Genomic DNA, 22,704 nt, shown 5'->3' on the forward strand with positions numbered 1-22,704 from the left:
ATTATGAAATTACAAACCATTCATAAGCTGATACAAAGGCACTGAAAAGTACGTATCTATTATATTTCCAGAGTTCACAATGAAGTTGCAAATTTTATAACTAAGCATGGAATTATAAAATTCACAAGTATCGAGGTGTTTCTTGAGCCTCCTCAACTTATGCAGGGCTTAGTTCAAAAAGATATTATAAGTCGTTAATTTTATTCTTATTATTGTAATAGTATAATGCTGTTTTATTTTATAAAAAAAAAGAAAAAAAAGTAACGAGACAGCCATCATCATCGCTGCGGTTGGATCAGGTGCCAAGCTGTCCGTAATGCTTGTACTCTACGACTGATTCTTAATATCATTTATTATTGATTTATTTATTTATATTGTAAAAGAAAAATGAAAATTTAGTAAACGTCGATGCGTATTTCACGAGGTTATTTAGATCTTAAAATTTTAATTTAAAGCTCTCTCACACACACACACACGCACACACAGACACATCCTTCAGGCTCCACACTCTATACACTTAGCACCCTTGTTTTTGTCATTGTTCTTCGTTACTGTTGTTTCCAATGGAGAAACTCGATCATATCAAATCTCACCTTGCTACACTTTCTCAAATCGGGTACGTTTCAATCGTTGCTTTTCTTGAATAAATTTGAATTAACGGTGATAACAATAATGATTATAATGCCGATCTTTGATGATTTTTTTTCAGTGAAAATGAGAAAAACGGATTCATCAACCTCGTCTCTCGCTATCTCAGGTAATGTCCATTTCAGTGCGAACCGTTTTTTTTTTTTTGCATTGATCTTTGCTAGATTTCAAATTCTGATGTTTCAATAAATGGCGATTAAAATTTTGAAAATTAAGTGGAGAAGCACAACACATTGAATGGAGTAAGATCCAAACACCAACTGATGAAGTGGTTGTGCCTTATGATACCTTGGCTCCGCTTTCCGACGGTAATTATCTAATTTTTTAATCAATTCAAACAAAAACGAATATGGAGATTGCCTTTTGTTTGATCTATGAATAAATCTATATGTAGATCCTGCTGAAACTAAGAAGCTATTGGACAAACTTGTTGTTTTAAAGCTTAATGGAGGCCTGGGGACAACTATGGGATGTACTGGTCCTAAGTATGCTCTTTTGTTCCTAATTGTTCGCTACTACTGTTTGTGTTTTGCATTACTTAGTAACAAAATCATCTAATTGTTCCTTCGTTTGATTTTATTTGAAAACAGATCTGTCATTGAAGTTCGCAATGGCTTCACATTTCTTGACCTAATTGTTCAGCAGATTGAGGTCATAAATATGTCTTCCCTCATAAGTTGTTCTCTTTCTGCTTTATGTAATGAGATGCGGCTCAGCTAACTGTTGTCTTTTTCTTTGTTTTTGCTCAGAATCTTAATAAGAAATATGGATGTAACGTTCCATTGGTTCTGATGAACTCATTTAACACCCATGATGACACATTGAAGGTTTCTTTCTGCATTTATATGACCATTTTGTTTTACTTCAACCGATTTTTGTTTTCATTAGAGATTCGATCTAATTTTCATATAATTCTTGTACAATGCAGATTGTTGACAAGTATGCCAATTCAAACATTCAAATTCATACTTTTAATCAGGTTGAGATATTGAATTTAAGCTTCTCAAGATTCAATTTAGACTTGACAGCTTAAAATAGAGATCCATTTCTAGTATTCAAATTTCTCTGATTTTCCCCTCATTTCTTGGATTTGGATAGAGCCAATATCCTCGTCTGGTGGCTGAAGATTTTACTCCATTTCCTTGCAAAGGCCAGCCTGGCAAGGATGGATGGTAAGCTTTTGCCTCCTAACTTGTACGAACACTAGATTTGAAGTGGTTTTAACAAGGGATGGATGTATCATATGATTAAATCATTTAGTTTTAAATCAAGAAAGTAGGGAAAATTCATGTGGCATTAATATTTAGAGTTTCAGAAGTTTCTGAGAGCATTCATCTGAGCCACAGCCCATTCCTAAGGAAAGTATTAATTGTGCATGTTGCTTTCAAAAGTGTGCTATAAGTTTATGCATACAATTTTTTTGTTAGATGATGTATGTTACTCTTTTAAAGATAAGGTATTTATAAGACGGGGTCAGAGTTTTTGAAAATGAAGTATAAGGTTTTCACTGGATTCTGCATGCTGTAATGGTGGATGAAGTTTATTGAACTGCTTCTTCTCAAAGTTGTCTCTACAGTTTCTATGATGTTCTATCTTTGCAATCACTTGGATGATTCATAATGAATAAATTTTCATATTCCAGTTCTTTAGTTATCTTCACTTCTTGCAGTGATTAGGTTTGAGAATGGTTGGAGCCTTTTCTTCCTTTTTGAATTGCTTATTTGATGGTATTCTCTTTACTAGAGTATTTCTTTTCTGGATAAAAGGTATCCTCCTGGTCATGGTGATGTGTTCCCAGCTCTAATGAACAGTGGCAAGCTTTCTACTTTCTTATCACAGGTTGTGGCTACAACGCAATGTGATTTTTTCCCAAACATTTGATGCATAAAGTTGTAAATTCTTTCTGATAATATATTTGTGTTTCATTGTTCCTTACAGGACAAGGAGTATGCATTTATTGCCAACTCAGACAACTTGGGTGCTATTGTTGACTTGAGTATCCTTATTCTGGTTTCTAATGAATTCAGCTTTTTAGTTGTTACTCATGCACACACTCTAACACAGGAATCTCAAGTTCTTTTCTGGCAGCTTTAGTCCTTGACAGGTGCTCTAGAAATCTTGAACCATTTGGTCAAAAACAAGAATGAATACTGTATGGAGGTACAGGAAAAGAACTATAATCTGTGTTATTTGGTTTCCATAGCTTTGTGATCATTGCTATATTACTTTTGTTTGTGTAGGTTACACCCAAAACCTTAGCTGATGTGAAGGGTGGTACTCTTATTTCTTATGAAGGAAAAGTTCAGGTTTGAAATGGGCTCTTATTTGCTTTTAGAATTTGTCTTTCAATCCTCCCTCCTTTTGTAAATAGAAGTATATCTGAGGTTTTAAAAATAAGCTTTTTATTTGGTTTTAAACACCATAGATAGGATTGTGGAGCATAATTATTGTTTTATAAGCGCCTTAGATAGGATTTTGGAGTACAATTACTGTTTTATATTTTTGTGATAATGGCTTGGTAAACCAAATGCATAAACGACCTCTCACTGTCTCTCTAAATTTTGTTAATTGATTTTCCTATTGGAGAATATAGTCCATATCTTTAGACAAATGAAAAACCTGGAGTTATTTCTGCAGAAAAGAACTTATTGCAGTTAAATCAGAAAAATCTAAAGCTTAAGCTTTTGTCTATAGCTGATTGTTTCAGTTTATTTTTTAGTTTTTTTGGATCATGATAGTAATGTTTTTTAATGCTTGATGGTGAATCACCAGCCGAGCAAGAAACAAGTGTTTCCTAATACTATATAACTAACTTTTCCTGCACATTTGAAAGGAAGAGAAAAGAATGAAATTAGATGCTAACTGATACCTTCTTATTTATTTGTGTGGTTCAGCTCCTTGAAATTGCACAAGTCCCTGATGCACATGTAAGTTATTCATTTTCCATCTTTCTTTGCCTGTTTGTTGGTTTTTTATTTGTTCTTCCACCTCAATTTGCTTTTGACTTTCCTTTATTAACTTAATGGAGATACTGTGGTTTTGATATTAGAATTTGACCATAGTTCAGAAGGCAAGTTGACTGCTAGGTGGTCCTTGGGTTGGCACCTATGATAAGCTACATCTAAATATAGGGTGGAAGTTATTACATTACCAATCATCAGTAGATTTATAGTGGATGTTATTACTACTACATTATCAATCATCAGTAGATTTTGTAAGGAAGTTGAAGTTCTATGGGTTGGTTGGCAGAATTAGTTTTTGCTGAAGTTTAGGGTTAACCTGGTTGCAAAGATAGTTATGCTCATTGAGACTTATGATTTTTATAAGTAGTATGGTATAGGTTAAGATTGAATGAAGAAATCAATGTTTAGGATTTCCACTTTACTGTAACTATGAATAATAACTTGAGTAGTGAGGTAGAGTTCGCTGCCCCGCAACAGACAAGTTTTATTTTCTGTTGTGTTGTTGGTCCTCTAAAGCCTTTACCTTCTAAACCAACTACCGAAGCCTTCTTAGCTTTTCTCATCCAGTTAAACCTTAAATGACAAGTTGCTGCTGCTGATATTACTAGATTATTCTTAATTTGATGCAACCCTTTTCTTGTCCCGATGCCAATTGGCCCTAAAGATCATATTTCTGCAAGGACTTGAGTTTCATGACTAAACCACTCCAGAACTGTAAATGTAGGCTTAATGACATAAAACAACCAAGAATAATTCCAAATTTCAAGAGAGTCAAAAATTGAGGAAAATAGAAAGTTTAAAAATTATGTGCAAGCTTGCTTTGGGCGGCCAACCTGATTTTGTCATTCAGACACAACATGGTAGTGACAAATGCACAAGATCTGGTGATTTGTGTGAACCACCAGTGCTTGATGATGGTTTCTGTTATCACTGGTTGTGGTGCTACTGATTGATGTATGATAATGTAGGGTCATAGGCAAAATATAGGTGATGTTGTTTGTCAGGATTAGAAGAAAAAGAGAGGTAGAGACATAAAAGGAGGGAGAGGGAAAGAAAACTTAACTGGTAATTACAAAAGAACTATGTTAACTTACTTATGGAACCTTGGACTGGCTACTTGAAGATGAGATTTGTTGTTGTTGTCCCTGCTGGTGGTGGTAGATCTTTGATGATAAAAGTCGACGGAAGATACCTTGTTAGGGAAGAAGAAAATGGATAGGAGAAATGATGGAATCTTCTTTTGCTACAAAATTTAACAGGGTTTGTTGTTATTGTTTGGATGGTGGTACTGATAGGTTTTTTTTATGGAAAAGTATACCCTAGTAGAGTAAGAAGTAAATGAATGAGGGAGGGAGGGAGGGGAGGACATTGTTACTAGAAACAAGGTACATCTCTGGTTGTGGTACATGTTTCAGGAATAATGATGCTTACGGCTTAATTCATGGTTTGAGTGTTGTCATCTTGATTGTTTGGTAGGTCATTGAATGCTGTATATAATTATTAGGGTCATGTTTACTTTGAGAATATATATACATGTTTTTTTTACAAACAAGTATATTTTATTCTAAATTTTAGTAGTATTCTTTACCTCTTTGTTCCCCTAATGATATGCCAACCAACTTCTATTCTCCAAATATCAGTTTGCATTTTACTGGCTTTACAGTTAGATTTTCTTCTATCATTTAGAGTTGACCTATAAATACCTCCATCAATTCACTTTCTGGTAGATTGGATTATGATAAATTGAGTCTGTTGATCATTATATTTTTAACCTTAGATGTCAATATTTGAGATTTTGGGAGTTTCTCCTGAGCTTTCAGAAAATTTTTATCGAGATTTTTTAGATTCTTTCTCAAGTATTTTCATTTGAAAATCGTTCGTTCTGCACCACTGTCATACACTGAAACACTGACAAAGATAATCATTTGTCAGGTTTATGGCTGATGTGATTCTCTTTGTTACAGGTCAATGAATTCAAGTCTATAGAGAAATTTAAAATTTTCAATACAAACAATTTGTAAGTTACCCTCCCTTAAAGTATTGTAACTGCTTATAGGTTAGGCACTAATGATATATTTACAGGTGGCTGAACCTAAATGCAGTAAAGAGGCTTGTGGAAGCTGATGCACTCAAGATGGAGATAATTCCAAACCCAAAGGTTTGTATCTTTTTTTTTTCTTTACTACGTTGCCTCTGGTAGAATTCTGATATCCAAATGATAAAATTGGCTGCAGGAGGTCGAGGGAACCAAAGTTCTTCAACTGGAAACTGCAGCTGGTGCAGCAATTAGGGTATAAATTGTACTGTTTAAGGTTATGATGTATTAAAGTGTTAAAAAAATGGTCTAACTGTGTTATTTCCTTGTGTGTACAAGTTCTTTGATCATGCTATTGGTATCAACGTACCTCGATCACGATTCCTTCCGGTGAAGGCAACTTCAGATTTGCTTCTTGTCCAGGTTATTTTCTTCTTCCTCTAACATTGCACCCTGGATAATAATTAGAAGTTTCCGTAACACGTTCTCATATTTTCTTTTTCAGTCTGATCTTTACACCTTAGTTGATGGCTTTGTTAGCCGGAATAGTGCTAGAGAAAATCCTGAAAACCCATCCATTGAATTGGGGCCTGAATTCAAGAAGGTTAGTACTTATCATGTTGATATTGCACTTTTATATGGATGATATTTCCATAATGACCTATATATATATATATTAATTTTCTTAACAGGTTAGCAACTTCTTAAGTCGGTTCAAGACAATCCCAAGCATCATTAATCTTGATAGCCTTACCGTGACTGGTGATGTTTGGTTTGGTGCTGGTATTGTTCTCAAGGTATATTACACCCTCCAATTGTTGTATAGCTACTCGCATGTCTTAGAGTTTTGCCTTCCATATGAGCTATTTACGAAGCATTAAACTGGCTCTTTTGGTGAGATTGAATATTGTCCTGATTGTTGCAGTGTTCGGAATTCAGCTTAGTAGAATTTCCCTCTATTATGATCCTTTTGATGAAAATATAGTCCAAATATCAGTTTGATCCTAAATATGGTGTGAATGGTTATAAATTATTGATCTATTGCCATGGTTCGCCAATTTTGTCGCTGATGTTTGCTATGAGGAAATCTGGACCATCGTTTTAAATTTTTAATCAACTGTTTTGATACTTGGTCTGCTAGAAAATCCAGATACCGGATGACTTAAACTTGTTTGATCATTCAGAGTACGATTGTATGCTAATTTTGCTGTTACCATGCTTCTAGTTTCTCCTCTTCTTGACACTTAAATTTTCTGCGGAATTATTATCTTTTCTTACAGGGAAAAGTGAAAATTGCTGCAAAACCAGGAGAAAAGTTGGAGATTCCGGACGGAATTGTAATCGAAAACAAGGTGAAAACATTGGGATGACAAATGAACCACACTCTCTTTCTTACAGCCATTACTGGGATTGGTTTTGTGTTTTGCTAATTGGTTGTACTGTTTTTATTGTGGGCAGGAAATCAATGGCCCCGGAGACTTATCCAGCTAAAGGTTCAATGGTTAAGATTTGACATATCTGATTTTTGGTCCATTTTTAGATCGGAAAATAAAAGCATGTTACGTTGTAGGATCTGCTTTGTGGTCTTGCGGAAGTCAAACTTGAGTCATTGAGTATATTTATATATAAAAAAATTTGATATTATTGAAAAACATTAATTTTGATATTGTGTACTTTCTGAATTAGTAAATAATTTCTCCGTTGTTCTAATGATGCCGAAGAAGCGTGGGTTGAGTTTGAGACTTGAGAGTTGTTAAAGGATATAATTTTATATTATATTAATTAATATGTTCTATTTCATGTGATTACTATTAATTGTTTTAATAATTTAAAATCTATAATGATGACATAAATTTAGTTCATATTTAAGTAATAATTAAAAAATGAATGTATTGAATTTGCTGTAAAAAAAAAAATGAGATAAAAAAGATGTTCAAGTGTTTGGCATTAAAAAGAATTGAACAACTTCTATCCTTGTTCATGGACTGTAAATATTTTATAGTGACAATGAAATACATTATACCCATTCTCACATGACCGGAAAAATATTTCACGTGTCTACAATACATAGGTCATTCAAATCAAATGTAGCGTAAATGAGCCGCCTCCAAAATTTTTTCCTCTATACTGTCACACTGCCTTCACTCTTATTTATTTCCCCCCTTCTTTTTTCTGTTCCTTACGCATTTCACTTCTCCCCAGTCCCCACCATCTTGTTGGTCTCCTTCACCTTGACTGCACCGTATTCTCACAGTGTCACCAGCTCTATCCCTCTCCCCTCTTCCCCTCCATAGCTCAACTACTGATTGGGTAAGTAACTCTCTTCTTTTCCCTTGTTTTTTTTTTATTATAAAATTTTTGGGTTTATTATTTCCTTTTCTTAATTTCTATTAATTTGATTATCACGGTATTGCACATGAAAATTCTGCTTCAAATATTTCTAGCTGAAAATTTTTATTAACTTTTGACCTAAACATCTATTTTTGTGGCAGTAGTTTCAGATATTTTGAATCTTTTAAAAGGAAAAAACGGGAACCCAGTATGTGTTCATGGACTGCAGCTGAATCAGACATGGTAGTGAAGAACCGGTTGGTAGGGTTCCTACTATGGCAATCGATCCTAAGTAGCTTGATTTTCTTGGCCTTCACTATAACGATCGTCTCCTGGCGCTCCGCCACTGCAATCTTCGTCTCCTTTTTCAGCTTTCATCTGTCCCAGCTGTTGTTCTCTGTGTCCCTCTCTACCGTCTTATCTCCCCAACCTAAATTTAGACGTATTTTGCCGGTGTTGCTGACGGCCGCCGCTGTTTCGGGTTCTCTCTCAGCTGTGTCTTTTTGTGGGTTCAATGGAAGAGTGGGGTTTAAGGGTTTTGCTTCCGGGTTATTCTACGCTTCTTTTTATGTTTATAAGCGGCGATGGGTATTGCAGTTCCCCATCATTCAGGTGAATTTATAATATTTTTAAGTCTTTCTTGTTCTGAAATATGTCTTTTTTCAATCTGTTTTATGACTTGGGTTTTGTTTGCTTGTTGTCTACAGCGTCCCCTTTTCTTTAGCTTCAAGATGGGGATCCCTTCCGCCATTATTAGAGCACTGAAGCTTTCTGCTGCAGCTTATCTATTTTCAGTTCTGCTGTTGGTATTTCTGCCACACCATTTTAGCACTGATCTCAAGCTCGGGAACTTTTTTACTCAACACATAATCTCCTATGCTGCCTGCTTTTCTATGTTTCTCTGTTGGGAGTTAACTCACCATTTGCATCAGGTTGGTTTTAACTTCGAAACACATAAAATAATTGCCATTTCTAACATGTTGTGTGATTAAAGTTTAAACTACTGTAATTTCTAACACTAATAGGTAAGTAAATCACCTTTCCAATTCCTAGGCATATTCTCTGTGACCTCTAGGGCTTTTTTGTGGATGAAGAACTCGTGGTATTAGCTGCCAGATTCTAAGGAGGATTAAATCTATAAATCAATTCTATTTATGCACTGCTGATAGATGCATGTTTTTATCAAATTGAGTCAGTTCACTAAACATATGTACTCATAATTGTTGCATAAGAAACACCACCGTTCTTGCATCTTCTTTCATGTCTTCTGAAGCGGCAAATTCCTTTATGTATGTTTTATATTCTCAACTTTCAATTTCTGGTATGGTAAACTACTAGCTTTATTGATCATGAACTATTTGTAGTTTATCAAATGCCTTGGCTGCTATGGCTTTTTGGCATGGTGCTTGTTGCTATTGTTACTTGGACTTGTATGAGTGTCGGATACAGGTATGGTTGGATTTTTCTGAGTTCTTTTATGTATTTGGAAGATTCTTAGAGGTCATATTCCCATATCCATGTATTAGACACAAGTTTTGGACACAGGTACTTCAATCAAATAAGAGTCCGAGCAATATAGGTTTCTTGTCTTGCTCAAAAGGCTAAACTAATATCTTCTTCTTGGTTACTATTTCACTTCCTTTTGCATGCTTCCACAGTACATAGAGAACATGCTTGTTCAGATTCACTGACATTCTTTACCATACATATGTCATTGCACTTATATTCATGCTTTGATATAGGTGCTACATACTAAAAGGTTCATATTTGCACCACCAAAAGGATCAGCTGCAGCAGAAACAAATCCAAGTGAGCCTCTCCTAGCTACATTAGAGGAGTGCTCTCCAGCTTCTCTTCTGAAATATCTTGCATACCTTGATCTATGTATGGTTTGTGAGAATAATGTTGACTACTGGCGTCGAGCTGCCTTCTTTGAAGAAACTGGTGAGACTTACAAAAGAGTTGCAGCTGTATGTTTGAGACCTTTGGAGCAGCTTGCATCAAAGTTGGTCCAAGGTTTTGAAGGTTCTTCAGATGATAAAATCTTCTCAATATCTGATCAGTTGCAGTCACCAACTAACCCCCGACAGAATTCAAAATGCCACGAGCTAGTGAATGACTTCCAGGTATGACAACATTTTCTAGAGGTGTGTATGCACCCATCCCTTATTGCGTATTCATCATGCAGAACCATTACACCACAATGATAAGAGTCTAAATTAATCAGGAGAATTTTTTAGCATCATAGCTCCATTTATGAAAACAGGGAAAAGCACTCATGTCTGTAACATTTTCTGTAAGTTGTAAGTTTAGAACAACAAGCTACCCTCAACAGTTCAGCATGAACTTATTTATATGAGGTGAAACAAGCCCAAATTTAAGGAGTATAAAGCGAAACTAATAAAAGAAAAAGTTCAGATAGAAACAAGCCCAAATTTCAGGGTATTTTTCTGAATCTATCTAAAATAAGCATGCCTTAATCTTATGGTTGGGTGGTCTTACATCAAATTTGTTTGTCTAATTTTTATTATATGTAAGGTGGACTTTTTGTTATCATTAGTTCTAGTTTGGTTCACATTTTAGACAAATAAATGGTAACTTTTTGGTAATAATTGCAAGAAGGCATTTAAGTAATTGCCGGTATTTCTGCTCATCCTGGGAGCTTTATGTGGCATATATTACAAGTAGGAAACCGTATCTGTGTTTGCTCTAGATAGGATATCTGGTTCATAATCTGATTAGTATGTAGGAAGGATATCTGGTAATGTTAGAAAAACATGCTCTAGTGCTGTAGGATGGTGATGAAATAGAATAATTTTTTTTTTGCTATTATTATAAAGCTTTAAAATCAAAATATTAATTTAAGAAATTGAAAATTTCCCTACTTTATGACAATAATCAATATTTGTGTTTTTTATAATTTAAAATTGAGATTGGGATTAAATCATTTAAAATATTAAAATGGGTAATTAACAGTTAAGAGTGGTGGATATTTATAGTAATATTTTTAATTGTTAGTGAAAGGATTAACAATCTTTATCCCCCTACACCTCCATCCCTGGTTCTCTGGCACCAATGCTAACTGGGAGGGATTTCTCTGCCGATCTGTCGCTAAAGATACTTTTGCATGTTGTAAATTACTAAAATTTTGTTGTATTCCTGCAACAGAATGGAGATAGTTACGTTCCACATGTACCATTATTTCTAACCTAAGAAAATTGTATTTGACCCTAATTTAATTAACATGCAGTAGTAAATAAATTATATAATATAATATAATAAAAAATTACAGCCCTGTTGCAGAAGGGAGGGGACTGTCTGATCTCTCATCCTATCTCTACTTGAAATAAATTGATCCCCAGATTATTCACCTTATGTGCAACATGGTTTGGTAGGAAGGCTATGTTTGCCGGACACTTTATCCTACTTAAAGCACGTATGTCAGGTACATATTTGAATATGAATACGAGAGTATGACCTTCAGAATTATATAGAAAACTTGAAAATGTTTGAAGGCATTCATGTTGGACAAATTTTTGCCTTTAATGCTCACTTCAATCTCTGGGTAACTTAGGTATTTTTCTCGTTATCGACTAGGGAATCTTACATCCCTAGGCAGCACAGGTAGTTGGTTACAAACACTACTTCTCTTTGTAGGTTTATTTGCTTGCTGTAATTGCTTTTGTTCTGGGTTTGCTTGGTTCTATTGTTTCTATGTGGTTGCTTGCTTAGTATATATAACCTAACTATGTATCAAGACACATTTGAAGGGGGTGGAGCATAGTTTTTGAGGCTGATTGTATTTGTGCTCAGCCAAGGTTGGGTTTTGCCCTTACAAGTTATATTGGGTCTTTTCTCTTGCGAGAAATTTCATCCATATGCATGAACTGCATATAGATCAACTCATTTGATTGTAATTTGTACCAAATTTAATAATCTTTTGGTGTCACCTTTTTACAGGTATACACATGGTCTGCTCGAGCACTTGCTTCCTTAACTTCACGCTCACGTAAAGAAGACCGATTTGGAGTTGCTCAACTATCTGGTAGCAATGCTGCTGCCATCTCAACACTCATAGCTTGTTTACTTGCTGTTGAAACATTGATGGGGAAAAAAATAAGCTTACAACCATCTCATCAGTTAATGGGAGCATTCAGCACGAAATCGGCTACCTTCAGTACCGGAAGAAGAGATGTTAGGACAGGAAAAAGGAGAGATGACCCACTATATTCTAAAGCATACGCAATGGCTGATGTCTTAAGGACTTCAATTTACGGCATTGTGTCTGCTTTCCACCATGAGATGCTGAATAGTGCCAAAGCAGGCCTTCTCGAGAAGGATTGGATTACTAGTAGCAAACCTCCTTTCGGAACTCGTGAGTTGCTGTTGCAGAAATTGCATCTTTTCCTAGACTTCCAAGCAAGTTAAACTATAAAAAGAAAGAATGTGAAAAGAACAAGTAGAAAATGGTTTCAGAAGCTTGACTGCTGGTTTTTCTCCGGTTTCGGTCCATCATCGCAGTTCATGCTGCTTTTGTTGAAGAAAATCAGCTGTTGTGGAAATCAACCAAATGTGAGGACTATTATAGGTTCTTTCCATTTCTATTTTTCTTTGAAAGAAAAGACTTTTTAAGTTTTTTCATCTTGGCTATGATCAAGTGTCACACATGATACGAACTACTTGTGATATTCTATTACAAAGTTTTGCTGTTGAATCTTTGAGAATAGTTTCAGTTCAGATGCTCGTACGGTAATTCACTGGTTATTTTGGCTACTTACTGTTGGCTTAGGGAAGGAAGATTTTGAGACCATGTTTAGAATTATCTATAGTTTTTCTCAACTCATAAATAGGAAGATAATGTGTTTTAACGCATTTAAACTCACGTCCTCCTATACCGATAACAATGCTCATTCGAATCGAGGTAAGACTCAATCTAAATCAAAAGCACATAATAAGAGATTATTTTAAAAATATATTATAAATTTTTATTTAATAATAAAAATCTTTAGTTTAATAATAAAGAACTTTAGTTAATTAATCAAGAAATAATATTATGAGAATACAGATAAAATACCATACTAATGATTTCAGAATTTCTTTTAATTACTACTAATTTAAAGTCCTATTTTCAATAGGCTTAAAATGTCAACTTTAGTTAATTTCTTTTATCTAATTATATAATAATTCTGCTTATGCAATTAAAAAAAGTTTAATCTACAAATTGGTATTTAAATTATATCAAATTTTCATTTTGTATACTTAAATTTTTTTTGTTAGAAGTGCTATTTAAACATTTTTTTCTCAAATTGGTACATCCATTAATCCAACCTTTACTCAAACCATTAAATCTATTTAAAAAGATAACTTATTAAAAGTTATAGGGTTTATGATTTTAATTAAGGTTTTGACAGATAATTGAACCACTCTGGCACCAGTTTTCAGTTATCAAATAAATTATTAAAAAATAAAATAAAAATATGTAAAAAATAGAAAAATCAATTCAACCGTTTTTTAGCTCAGTTAAACTAGTTTGTATTGGTTAACATGTCAATCGATTCAACCTACTAGTACCCTGGTAGGCCTCCGGTTCAACTAACTGATCCAGTTCGATTCTAAAAACATCGATTTTGCTCTATGAAAGAACTTTTTTGATCTTGTCAGGTCAAGCAAGTAGGCAGTGAAGTTCGCAAGCAAAACTAATCATCAACGTCTTGACATCGGGATGGCAAATTTCGACCATTGCCAGACATTATAAAGAAAGAAGAAAGGAAAATATAGAAAAATAGAAAAAAAAATAAAGAGAGAAATAGTGTAAAATAAAAAAGAAAATAAAAGAATTAATTTTTGTAAGTTTATATGATGTGGTGATTTATTATTGGCTGGAATTTTTTAATGGATATAATATTTTGGTGTAAAATGGATAACGAAATAATAGTTTAGGTACTATTTGTGATCACAGAAAATGTTTTAGTGCCAACTTATGAAAAATGATATAGATTAGGTACTAATTTGTGGGTTAAGTCTTTTGCAAAGGGTAAACTACACCCAAGGTCACTAAACTATTAGTAAGTTCCGATTTCGGTCACTCATCTTCAAAATGTTACAAAATAGTCACCGAATCATTCAAATGTTTTCATTTAAGTCACTAGACTATTAATTCTTTTTTTTTAATATTCGGTTGGCGAGCTTTAAGTGATTATTTGACAATTGGTACAGTGGAACAACACCCACTAATGAGTAGAAGAATATATCTTAGATCTAAGCTAACCTAATGGTCAATGTTTGAGATCGAAGAAAAAATTTGTTCAAATTTTGGCTTGCAGATGCAAGATGTTCAAAGTTGTTTTATGGAAAATAAAAACTAAACTATAGAAGATGTGTTGGATCTAGTGCCTTAAGTGTAGTATATTCGTTTTTAAACTTGTAATTTTTTCGAAAAAATTGGTTAATAAAATAATTCATGGATTACATTAATATACTTTGTATAACGTCCTCATTGGGTTTTTGTATGCAAAACAACATAGAAGAAAATATTGGCTCACTGGTTGTCTAATGTTTAAACTAATACTGAGGTCAGATCGTAATACAAAAAGACAACTTATATTATTAAACAAACATAAACATGTCCTTAGTCTAATCTAAAACGAGCAAACCAATTGAAAGACCAATACGTCGTCTATCAAGTTGAATTGAGGAGATGTCTTGTCTTGGGCAACGAGGCGGATGATTCCCAGAAGATAGAAACATAGATGTGACTGATTGGACCGACAATAAATCGAACTAGACCCAAGAAGAATAGATATTGAATCCATTTATGGATTTATTCACTTGTGACGTTCAAAGTGTAACATACATTAATCCTAAGTGGATGATGGACTATGTATGCTTGACTCGTATACTTTGATGTGAGTAAAAGCCTGGGTTCAAATAGATAAGGAACTGAAAGTTGCTGCATTGGGTATACGACTTCTGTAGTATGTAGCATCACTCACAACAGTGGAATTCATAGTCCAAAATGTGAGTAAATGATATCCTCTCATTGGCATTACATGATAAATGAAAAGCATACATGACAATGAGTCGTTCGTCTTTGAGATGAATGACTTGATTACTATTTGATAGTAATTGAATTTTTATTAAGGAAGACGTAATGGTTACCATGAGACAAAATATGATTATATTGGGAGAACAAATTTATCCCAAAAAAATTAAGGGTATCCTATGAGGGTAACAATTTTATGACAAGGTCATTGGACGAGCACTGATCGAGTTGCTTTCATAATGTTATGACATTAGGGAGAACTTAGTCACAATACTATAGTAGAATGACTTCGTGAGTAAATGAGTTTATAATTAATAAGCGAAAAGTTGAAACTTAATTATAAATCATTTGAGCCCTAATCACATATGTCCGATCAATCTATCCACAAACTCGTTGAAACAGAAAATGAATTGCATATTGAATCAAATGAACAAGAATGGATAGAAATGATAAAGTTAGAGTAATGAGAAACATTTAGAAATGAATGTGATTTTCTCTAAATGGAAATGACATGAAAAATTAATTTATGATTTTTGAATTATTAATTAATTAATTAATTGAAGTTCGAAAATAGAAATAAATTAATTGGTCATTGTGAATTCGTTGAATCTAGAAATATTAAATATATTTTCTCATAGATTCTTTTACGATAAAGTTGCAATGATTTTAACGGAATTAGAATCGGGTTGAGAAAATTATTTAATTGGGAAATTAATTTTTTATTTAAATTAATTTATGATGTTTATTTTGAAAATAGAAAAACAATTATTGGGTTGGATTGAATTATAAAATACTAGGGTTAGAAGTTCAAGAAGTACTTATAATTGGACCCGATACGGGAGAGTCCCAAAAGCCTCTCATGTTAATACATGAGACAATAAACCCTAGCACATTTAACTAGGGTTGCGCCCCCCCCCCAATAATCCTAGTTAGACTAGGGTTTAGTTTTTCTATTAAATAAGCATTAAATGCTTCTACTAATTCAACTAGGGTTTCACTTCCTGTCTCTATAAATAGATGGTACTGGTAGGACTAAATATACACATTTTGAGATATTATTATTTTGCCCGAAAATAGTCAGAATTTATTTCTAAATATAAATATATTTTTCGGGAATAACAGTTCTACCGGTTTTTGTTTAAGAGAGGGATTTACTTTCTCACTGAAAGTAAAGAAATTTTTTATTGTTGTTTGGTTGAAAGTCGGGAATGACAAGGATCCTTCTAGTCGAAAACACAAGTGTGATTTTGAAAAAGGGTTTATTACTATAAATATCACAAACCCAGTCGGTTTTCAAAATTTTAATTTTCCGTGTGCAATGAAAATGGTTTTCAAACCGGATTTTTTCCAACAAGAAGAAGAAAGGTTTACTCTTTCGATTGGTGCCGGAGGTGAGAATGGAAAATGCCATACAACGCTATTTTAACAGCCCAATGACTTAAATAAAAATATTTGAATAATTTAGTGACCATTTTATAGCCTTTTGAGGTTGAGTGACCAAAACATAAACTTACTAATAATTTAGTGACCTTTGATGTAGGTTACCCTTTTTTAAAATAGACATAATAGTTTGACCAATGGAGGTACCAACTTAGAAAAAAAATGTAGTTTAGGTGCCACTTGTGACAAAAAAAAAAGTTTAGATACCAATATGCGAAAAATGGTATAGTTTAAGTACCAATTTGTGGACAAGCCCTAAAAAAAAGTTAATTAGCAATGGATTGTTTACTAATAATCATATACATACACTATATATTAAGAGTTTGACTGAGTTGGTGTTACTCATCAATCGGATCACAACTCAGTTGTAAAATAATAAAAAATTCATTCCTTTTACAAATCAATAAATATTATTTTGGCGTTCAAAAAAAAAATCATTTTGAGGGTACAACTTTTTTTTATATTTTGATAAATTTAAGGGTAAACCATACTGATAGTGACCCAACTATCGGTAAGTTTCTTTTTTGCTCAGCCAACTATGAAAAGTTACAAAATAATCACTCAACTATTCAATTTTTTCTTTTTTGGTCACCAGTCGTTAAATGGCAAACAGTAAGATAACGTGACAGCTTTTGAAATTGACATAATAACAAATTTAGTCATCAATATTTACATATTGTGTCAATTTAGTCTTATTTTTAAAAATTTAGTCCTTAATGTTTACAGTTACCTAATTTTATCATATTTTTTACATGAAAATATAATTCAATACACAATATGTAAATTAAAAATAAAAACAATTCCTTTTTTAAAAAAAATTGCATTTATAATTAAACTAAATAGTCTCCAAATACATTTTGTTTTTTATACTTCAAAATGTTGAAGAGTGAACTAGCGAAGGCCGAGTCATCTCAATTGCTAGTGTTCAATCCAACGATTGAGAATCGAAGTATTAAGAGAAAATAATGAGAAAAGGTGAAGGTTATGATCTTGATTTCTTGGGTGTTCCCATATTTGGTATATTTTCTATTAAATTTAGCTGATAAATTTTTTTTTTAATTTTTAGGTGAAAATGTCACAAAGGCAAAACTGGGAAAATAATCAAATTACACAATGTGTAAATGTTGAGAGTTAATATTTTTAGAATTAAGACTAAATTGACGTAATGTATAAATATTGAGGTTAAATTTACTATTTGCCAATTTTAAAAGCAGCCACGTCATCTTTCCGTTAACCATTTACCCTAATTTTTTTAAAATACATTCAAAAGATGAGATTATTAGATTTAAACTAAGACACTATGGTCTTCACCATTTCGACTTTACCGTTTCAATTAAAATCACAAATAATTTTATATTATTATTATTATATAAATTTGATACATAATTTTTCACCAACATCATAGTTTTTTACCAATATATACGTATCAATTATTTATTTTTATATTTTGGGAGAAAAATGGAATAGAAGAAGGATGTGAGATATGAGGTGGCAAAACTTCAACGTAAAGAAAAGCAAATTAGTTAGGTTAATTTTCGAATCAGCACCAAACTAACTGTTTTGACGTTCCTCTTAACTTGTAATAATAATACGCCAATATCCTCCTTCCATTCTTAATCACAATCAAACTGTCTTTCAAATGCCATTGCTGGTTGGATAACGACTTTAACTATATATATATATATATATATATTTTTTTTTAAATAATTTCATTCTAAGTTTTGATCGTATCTGTTTTTTTTACACAATGCCTAGAATTATCCATAACTCTTCCCTAATTCATAAATAGGAGAATAATGCACATTTGAATCCACGTCATCCGATATTGGACCAATTGAATTAAGTCTCGATCGGCTATATACATATATAATAATTGAAAACTGCCTTCCTAACAACCATCTGTTCGTTCGCCCCTTTTTAGCTTTTCTTCTTTTAGTTTTCTAAGTCAGTTTGATATTATTATTGTGCAAGAAGGGTGACCTGAACCAAAGACAGCACTATTGTTTTGAGAGCTACTTGACTCACTGAGTTCCCCTCTACCATCATCCTCTTCGTTATACGGTTTATAAACTCGAAATTTTATACTTATCAGAATGTTAATGAATACTCGATTTTATTGCCTTCTTTAAAATTGATATTACTGTGTTTTGTCAAGAAAAATTAAGGAAATCTTTTTGCAAATACTGAGCATCTTTGTAGGAAGTCACGATTGTTGCTTCTATAGAGAGTCACCCACACTTTTTCATATAACAAGGACGTAATACAATCAAACTCTGGTTTAGTGAGTAAATGTAGATATGCTACAATGAAACTACAAATCATCTAATCCGGCAACTGGTTAGCACTCCAAAGATTAGGTTGAGTCGAATGGTAAGAAGCTTGATGTTTTTTAAGTAGGGCCTCATCTTCGAGCCTTGTGGGTGGAAAAAATAGTGTTATGAGAGCTTTACCCTCTATTTAAGGGTTTGATCCTACACAACTTCAAATTTAACCAAAGTTTAATATGATTATCGAATATCAAAATATCCCAAAATAAAATTAAAAATCGATAGTAAACTTAAGCGAAACACATTAGGTTTCCAATAATCATCATTAGCATATATGGTTAATCACCTAATTAAGTGTTGAAATCAGATCTAATCAGGGGGGTAAGGTAATGAAGTTTTGGATAAATACATATATCAATTATTACAGACTCTTAATTAATGGATTAAGCCCTTAAAATCAATTAAAGACAAAATTAAGAGTGATGTGAAATTAGAGATTTTATTAGTTAAAACAGTAAGAGGGAAAAGTTTAGTAGGGAATGACAATCAAATATGTGTGGATGAGAGGGAGATTTAATCAGAAAGTTTGGTGGGCAAATATGAAATTTTAATTTCCTTCTTAAAAATGTTTGTTGCTGATGTTGCAACAGATAAAGGCATTAAAAGATAGTTACAAATCTCCAAACATTTTTGTTCTTTTTTTTGGGGGGTCTTCCCACACCATGCATTTAAATCCCCCACTTCACTTCCTCACTTAATGCGTAATATTCACTGCAAACAACTAGCTAAGCCATTCAGTCCAACATGGAGAGATCACACCCCAAATCTGCATTAAAGGTTTCTTCTTCAATTCCTTTTCACTTATTTCTTATGTTTTTTCAATTCTTTTGGTTAATTTCCTAACAAGTTTGTCCGATACTACTTACTCATTTTCGTCAAATCCTTAATTAAGCATACTTACGTGAGTAGAACACTATCTATCACGGTCAAAGGTAGAAAATTTTTTAAAGAACTAAATAGGAATTTTATCTTATAATTTCATCATCTTTGAGGTCGAAGTACTATTTTACTATGTATCAACTTTTAATTTTACTATTTATAAAGAAACTAAAAGTAAATTTTCCATTTGAGAGTACCAAAACTCTTACTTATTCCTTTAAATCCGCTTCTACTCGAACCAACAACTTCCAAGATCGCAATATCTTTGCTATCTACTTAAATATAATAATTGGTTTGGTAGGAAGTTGGGTAATGTTAGAGCTTCCTTTTACATGAGTGTAGCATCACGGTTCTTAGCTTTTTTTTTTTTATACAATACCTAAAATTACCCAACCCTTCCCCAACTCTTATATTGACAACCATACCGATACCATATCAACTGAGTTAAGACTCAATCGACAATGTAAATCTTTAATATTTTATTTATCAATTGTTGTCTTGCTTATTTGGGTTGTACCATTAATATTTATTTATTTTTCTTTTGAGCAGCCAAAAGATCAGGTGAAAGACAAATATTCCAAAGTAAACACATTTATCCATATATATTAATTTCCGCTAATATTTCACTTTTAAATAAATAAATAAAAGGCCAAATTTGTATGAATATAGGTTACACCCAAGCCTGCAGCCAAGGAAAATACTAAGCCACAAGAGTTCAAACTTCACACTGGACAAAGAGCCGTTAAGCGTGCTATGTTCAATTACTCGGTACGTATAATTCACTTTCACTTTCATGAATTAAGTGTTCTTTTTTTTCTTGCTTATATAGTTATTAATTATTAATCAGCTGGCGACCAAGTTTTATCTCTTGGAAATACAGAAGAAACAAGTTGAGAAAGTGCAAAAGGTAATTAAGAAAAATTATTAATTTAAATTAATGATTAATTATTTAATAACATAAATAAACATTGAATGGAGATCAGATGATTGAAGATGAAGAGATACGTTGTTTAAGAAAGGAGATGGTTCCAAAAGCTCAACTCATGCCTTTCTTCGACAGACCCTTTTTCCCTCAAAGGTAAAATGATAAATATAAACAAATAATATGAATTATTGTTAATAAAAAGAAATGGAAATGCAGATCGAACCGGCCTTTAACGATCCCGAGAGAACCGAGTTTCCGCACAGTGAATTCTAAATGTTGGAGTTGCATATCGGAGAATGACCTCTATTATTTTCACCATGCTCATGCTTGGAACCCCATCAAATGAACACACACTTAATAAAGGTTGCACACAGTACTCAAATTAATGTGATTGATGGGCTGCGTGCGTGCGTGCGTGCGTGCATGCATGATCCATGTACAATATATCAACATATGTAGTTGTAGGATGTTCCATTCTATCTCATCTCATCTCTTTTGTCATCGTCTTTTGTGTTTTGTCGGCTTAGACAGTGTGAGTAAGGTAGATATAACCCCTTTCCACTAGTCTTTTAGTTTCCAAATAAAGACGTGATTGTATGTACCTTTTTAATTTTTGGCATCAAAAAATCATAATTTTCCCTTTAATTTTCTTGTTTCTTTCCATGCAAACCCAAGCACAAAACAAACACGATTACTTAATTATGAAAAACAATTTATCTGTCGATTGTATTTTATTATATATGATTGGCACGGTCATTGTTATTGATGCAGGAGGATGTAAATTTCAATACTTTGAAATGCATTATCACCTTATTTATTAGTTGAAAAGGAATTATGAATAGTTGAATGTACTCATTAAAATCTGTAATAATAATTTGTAATTTACTAAACTAGAATCCATCAATAAAAGATAAAAGACATATTTTTTAAAATTTTACCTAAGTTACTTCTTGAGTTATTAGACACAAATTCAGTTGAATATATATAAAGCAAAATTTATAAAACAACAAATTTTATTATATTGGTATTTATGTTTTTCTTAATAATTTTATAATTATATTTAAAACTATATATTTGAAGCTATAACTTTAAAATAAATATTTAAACTGAAATATTTAAAGTCTTTTGAGTGCAAATTTAATTGGTTTGATTCACGATTTAGTCCTTAAAATATACTTATTTTTCTACTTTAGTATATAATTTTCTTTTGTCTCAATTTGATATTTAAAGTACACTCAAATTCCCAATTTGGTACCTAAAGTACGCTGTCGAAACCATTTTTGAAAACAAAAATCAGTTATCGACTTTAAAGAATAAAAATTGGAGTCGCCACCGATCCTTGATTAAGGTGTAATCGGCTCACCTTAAAAACGATTTTGGTCTGCGAAATTTGAGAAAACAGGTTCGGGAGTCAGTTACGCACGAGGAAGGGTTAGCACCCTCGTAACGCCCAAAATCAGTACCGAATTGATTGTTTAATGTCTTAGTATCGAAAATTTGAAAAGATTTTAAAAGTAATCTTTTAACTCGAATGAATTAAAAATAAGACATCCTAATTTCAAAGAAATAAAACATCACACCCAGTGAGTTAGGGCACAATATTTTTAAACCTTCAAAATCAAGTTTATCTTTTGATCTTAAAAATTCTTATTTCGAGAAGATAAAATGTCATGACCAGTAAGTTAGGACCCGACATTTTTGGATTCCCGAGAATAAACTTTTATTTGAAAATTGTGAATTTATTGCAAAATAAATACTTGGCTTTCTAAATTCATCAAAAAAATGATCACAATCCAGTAAGTTAGGACACAATCTTTCTCGAGAACCATGAATGCCAAATATTTTGAAAATTTATAAAATATGAGGATTTTAATGCTAAGGAAACCAAAATATATTTTCTTTAAAAGAATGATAAAATGTTAATGCATATATATATATATATATATATATATATATATATATACAAAACCATGAAAATGAATCAAAAATAATAAGATATATAAAATATGCACATACATTTTAAAATAATAAACATAAAAATGTATAAATATAATATATTAGTAAATTATGAAAATATGAAAATATATATAAAAAAAACATGTGAACAATATTTT

At 32.5% G+C, this 22,704-nt stretch overlaps 3 protein-coding genes across 3 annotated transcripts; all 3 read left to right on the forward strand.

Moving 5' to 3' along the window:
* The first annotated feature begins 420 nt into the window (after positions 1-420).
* Positions 421-7,356, forward strand: LOC105790402 (UTP--glucose-1-phosphate uridylyltransferase). The gene is made up of 21 exons (XM_012617977.2): positions 421-616; positions 710-757; positions 865-956; positions 1,043-1,133; positions 1,239-1,299; positions 1,398-1,475; positions 1,577-1,627; positions 1,747-1,820; positions 2,415-2,487; positions 2,587-2,644; positions 2,762-2,808; positions 2,889-2,954; positions 3,543-3,575; positions 5,576-5,628; positions 5,694-5,769; positions 5,846-5,902; positions 5,986-6,069; positions 6,152-6,250; positions 6,339-6,443; positions 6,927-6,998; positions 7,105-7,356. Exons 1-21 carry the CDS (start codon positions 564-566, stop codon positions 7,135-7,137), a joined length of 1,404 nt encoding a protein of 467 aa, XP_012473431.1. The 5' UTR covers positions 421-563; the 3' UTR covers positions 7,138-7,356.
* A 368-nt stretch (positions 7,357-7,724) lies between these two features.
* LOC105790400 (uncharacterized) lies at positions 7,725-12,714 on the forward strand. The gene is made up of 5 exons (XM_012617976.2): positions 7,725-7,956; positions 8,139-8,589; positions 8,685-8,909; positions 9,720-10,103; positions 11,938-12,714. Exons 2-5 carry the CDS (start codon positions 8,188-8,190, stop codon positions 12,403-12,405), a joined length of 1,479 nt encoding a protein of 492 aa, XP_012473430.1. The 5' UTR covers positions 7,725-7,956; positions 8,139-8,187; the 3' UTR covers positions 12,406-12,714.
* A 6,719-nt stretch (positions 12,715-19,433) lies between these two features.
* Positions 19,434-21,235, forward strand: LOC105790403 (microtubule-destabilizing protein 60). The gene is made up of 6 exons (XM_012617978.2): positions 19,434-19,563; positions 20,215-20,247; positions 20,335-20,433; positions 20,513-20,572; positions 20,649-20,743; positions 20,807-21,235. The coding sequence occupies exons 1-6, from the start codon at positions 19,531-19,533 to the stop codon at positions 20,934-20,936; spliced, it is 450 nt and encodes a 149-aa protein (XP_012473432.1). The 5' UTR covers positions 19,434-19,530; the 3' UTR covers positions 20,937-21,235.
* The last annotated feature ends 1,469 nt before the right edge of the window (positions 21,236-22,704 follow it).

This window comes from Gossypium raimondii, chromosome 8 (genome assembly GCF_025698545.1).
Source record: "Gossypium raimondii isolate GPD5lz chromosome 8, ASM2569854v1, whole genome shotgun sequence".
Classification (NCBI taxonomy): Eukaryota; Viridiplantae; Streptophyta; class Magnoliopsida; order Malvales; family Malvaceae; genus Gossypium; species Gossypium raimondii.

Coding starts and splice junctions, on each gene's coding strand:
- LOC105790402 (XM_012617977.2), top strand. CDS start 564: ATGGAGAAACTCGATCATATCAAATCTCACCTTGCTACACTTTCTCAA. Junction 2,488..2,586: donor TTTCTACTTTCTTATCACAG/GTTGTGGCTACA, acceptor TGTTCCTTACAG/GACAAGGAGTATGCATTTAT. Junction 6,999..7,104: donor GAATTGTAATCGAAAACAAG/GTGAAAACATTG, acceptor TATTGTGGGCAG/GAAATCAATGGCCCCGGAGA.
- LOC105790400 (XM_012617976.2), top strand. CDS start 8,188: ATGTGTTCATGGACTGCAGCTGAATCAGACATGGTAGTGAAGAACCGG. Junction 8,590..8,684: donor TGCAGTTCCCCATCATTCAG/GTGAATTTATAA, acceptor TGTTGTCTACAG/CGTCCCCTTTTCTTTAGCTT. Junction 10,104..11,937: donor AGCTAGTGAATGACTTCCAG/GTATGACAACAT, acceptor ACCTTTTTACAG/GTATACACATGGTCTGCTCG.
- LOC105790403 (XM_012617978.2), top strand. CDS start 19,531: ATGGAGAGATCACACCCCAAATCTGCATTAAAG. Junction 20,573..20,648: donor AAGTTGAGAAAGTGCAAAAG/GTAATTAAGAAA, acceptor AATGGAGATCAG/ATGATTGAAGATGAAGAGAT. Junction 20,744..20,806: donor AGACCCTTTTTCCCTCAAAG/GTAAAATGATAA, acceptor ATGGAAATGCAG/ATCGAACCGGCCTTTAACGA.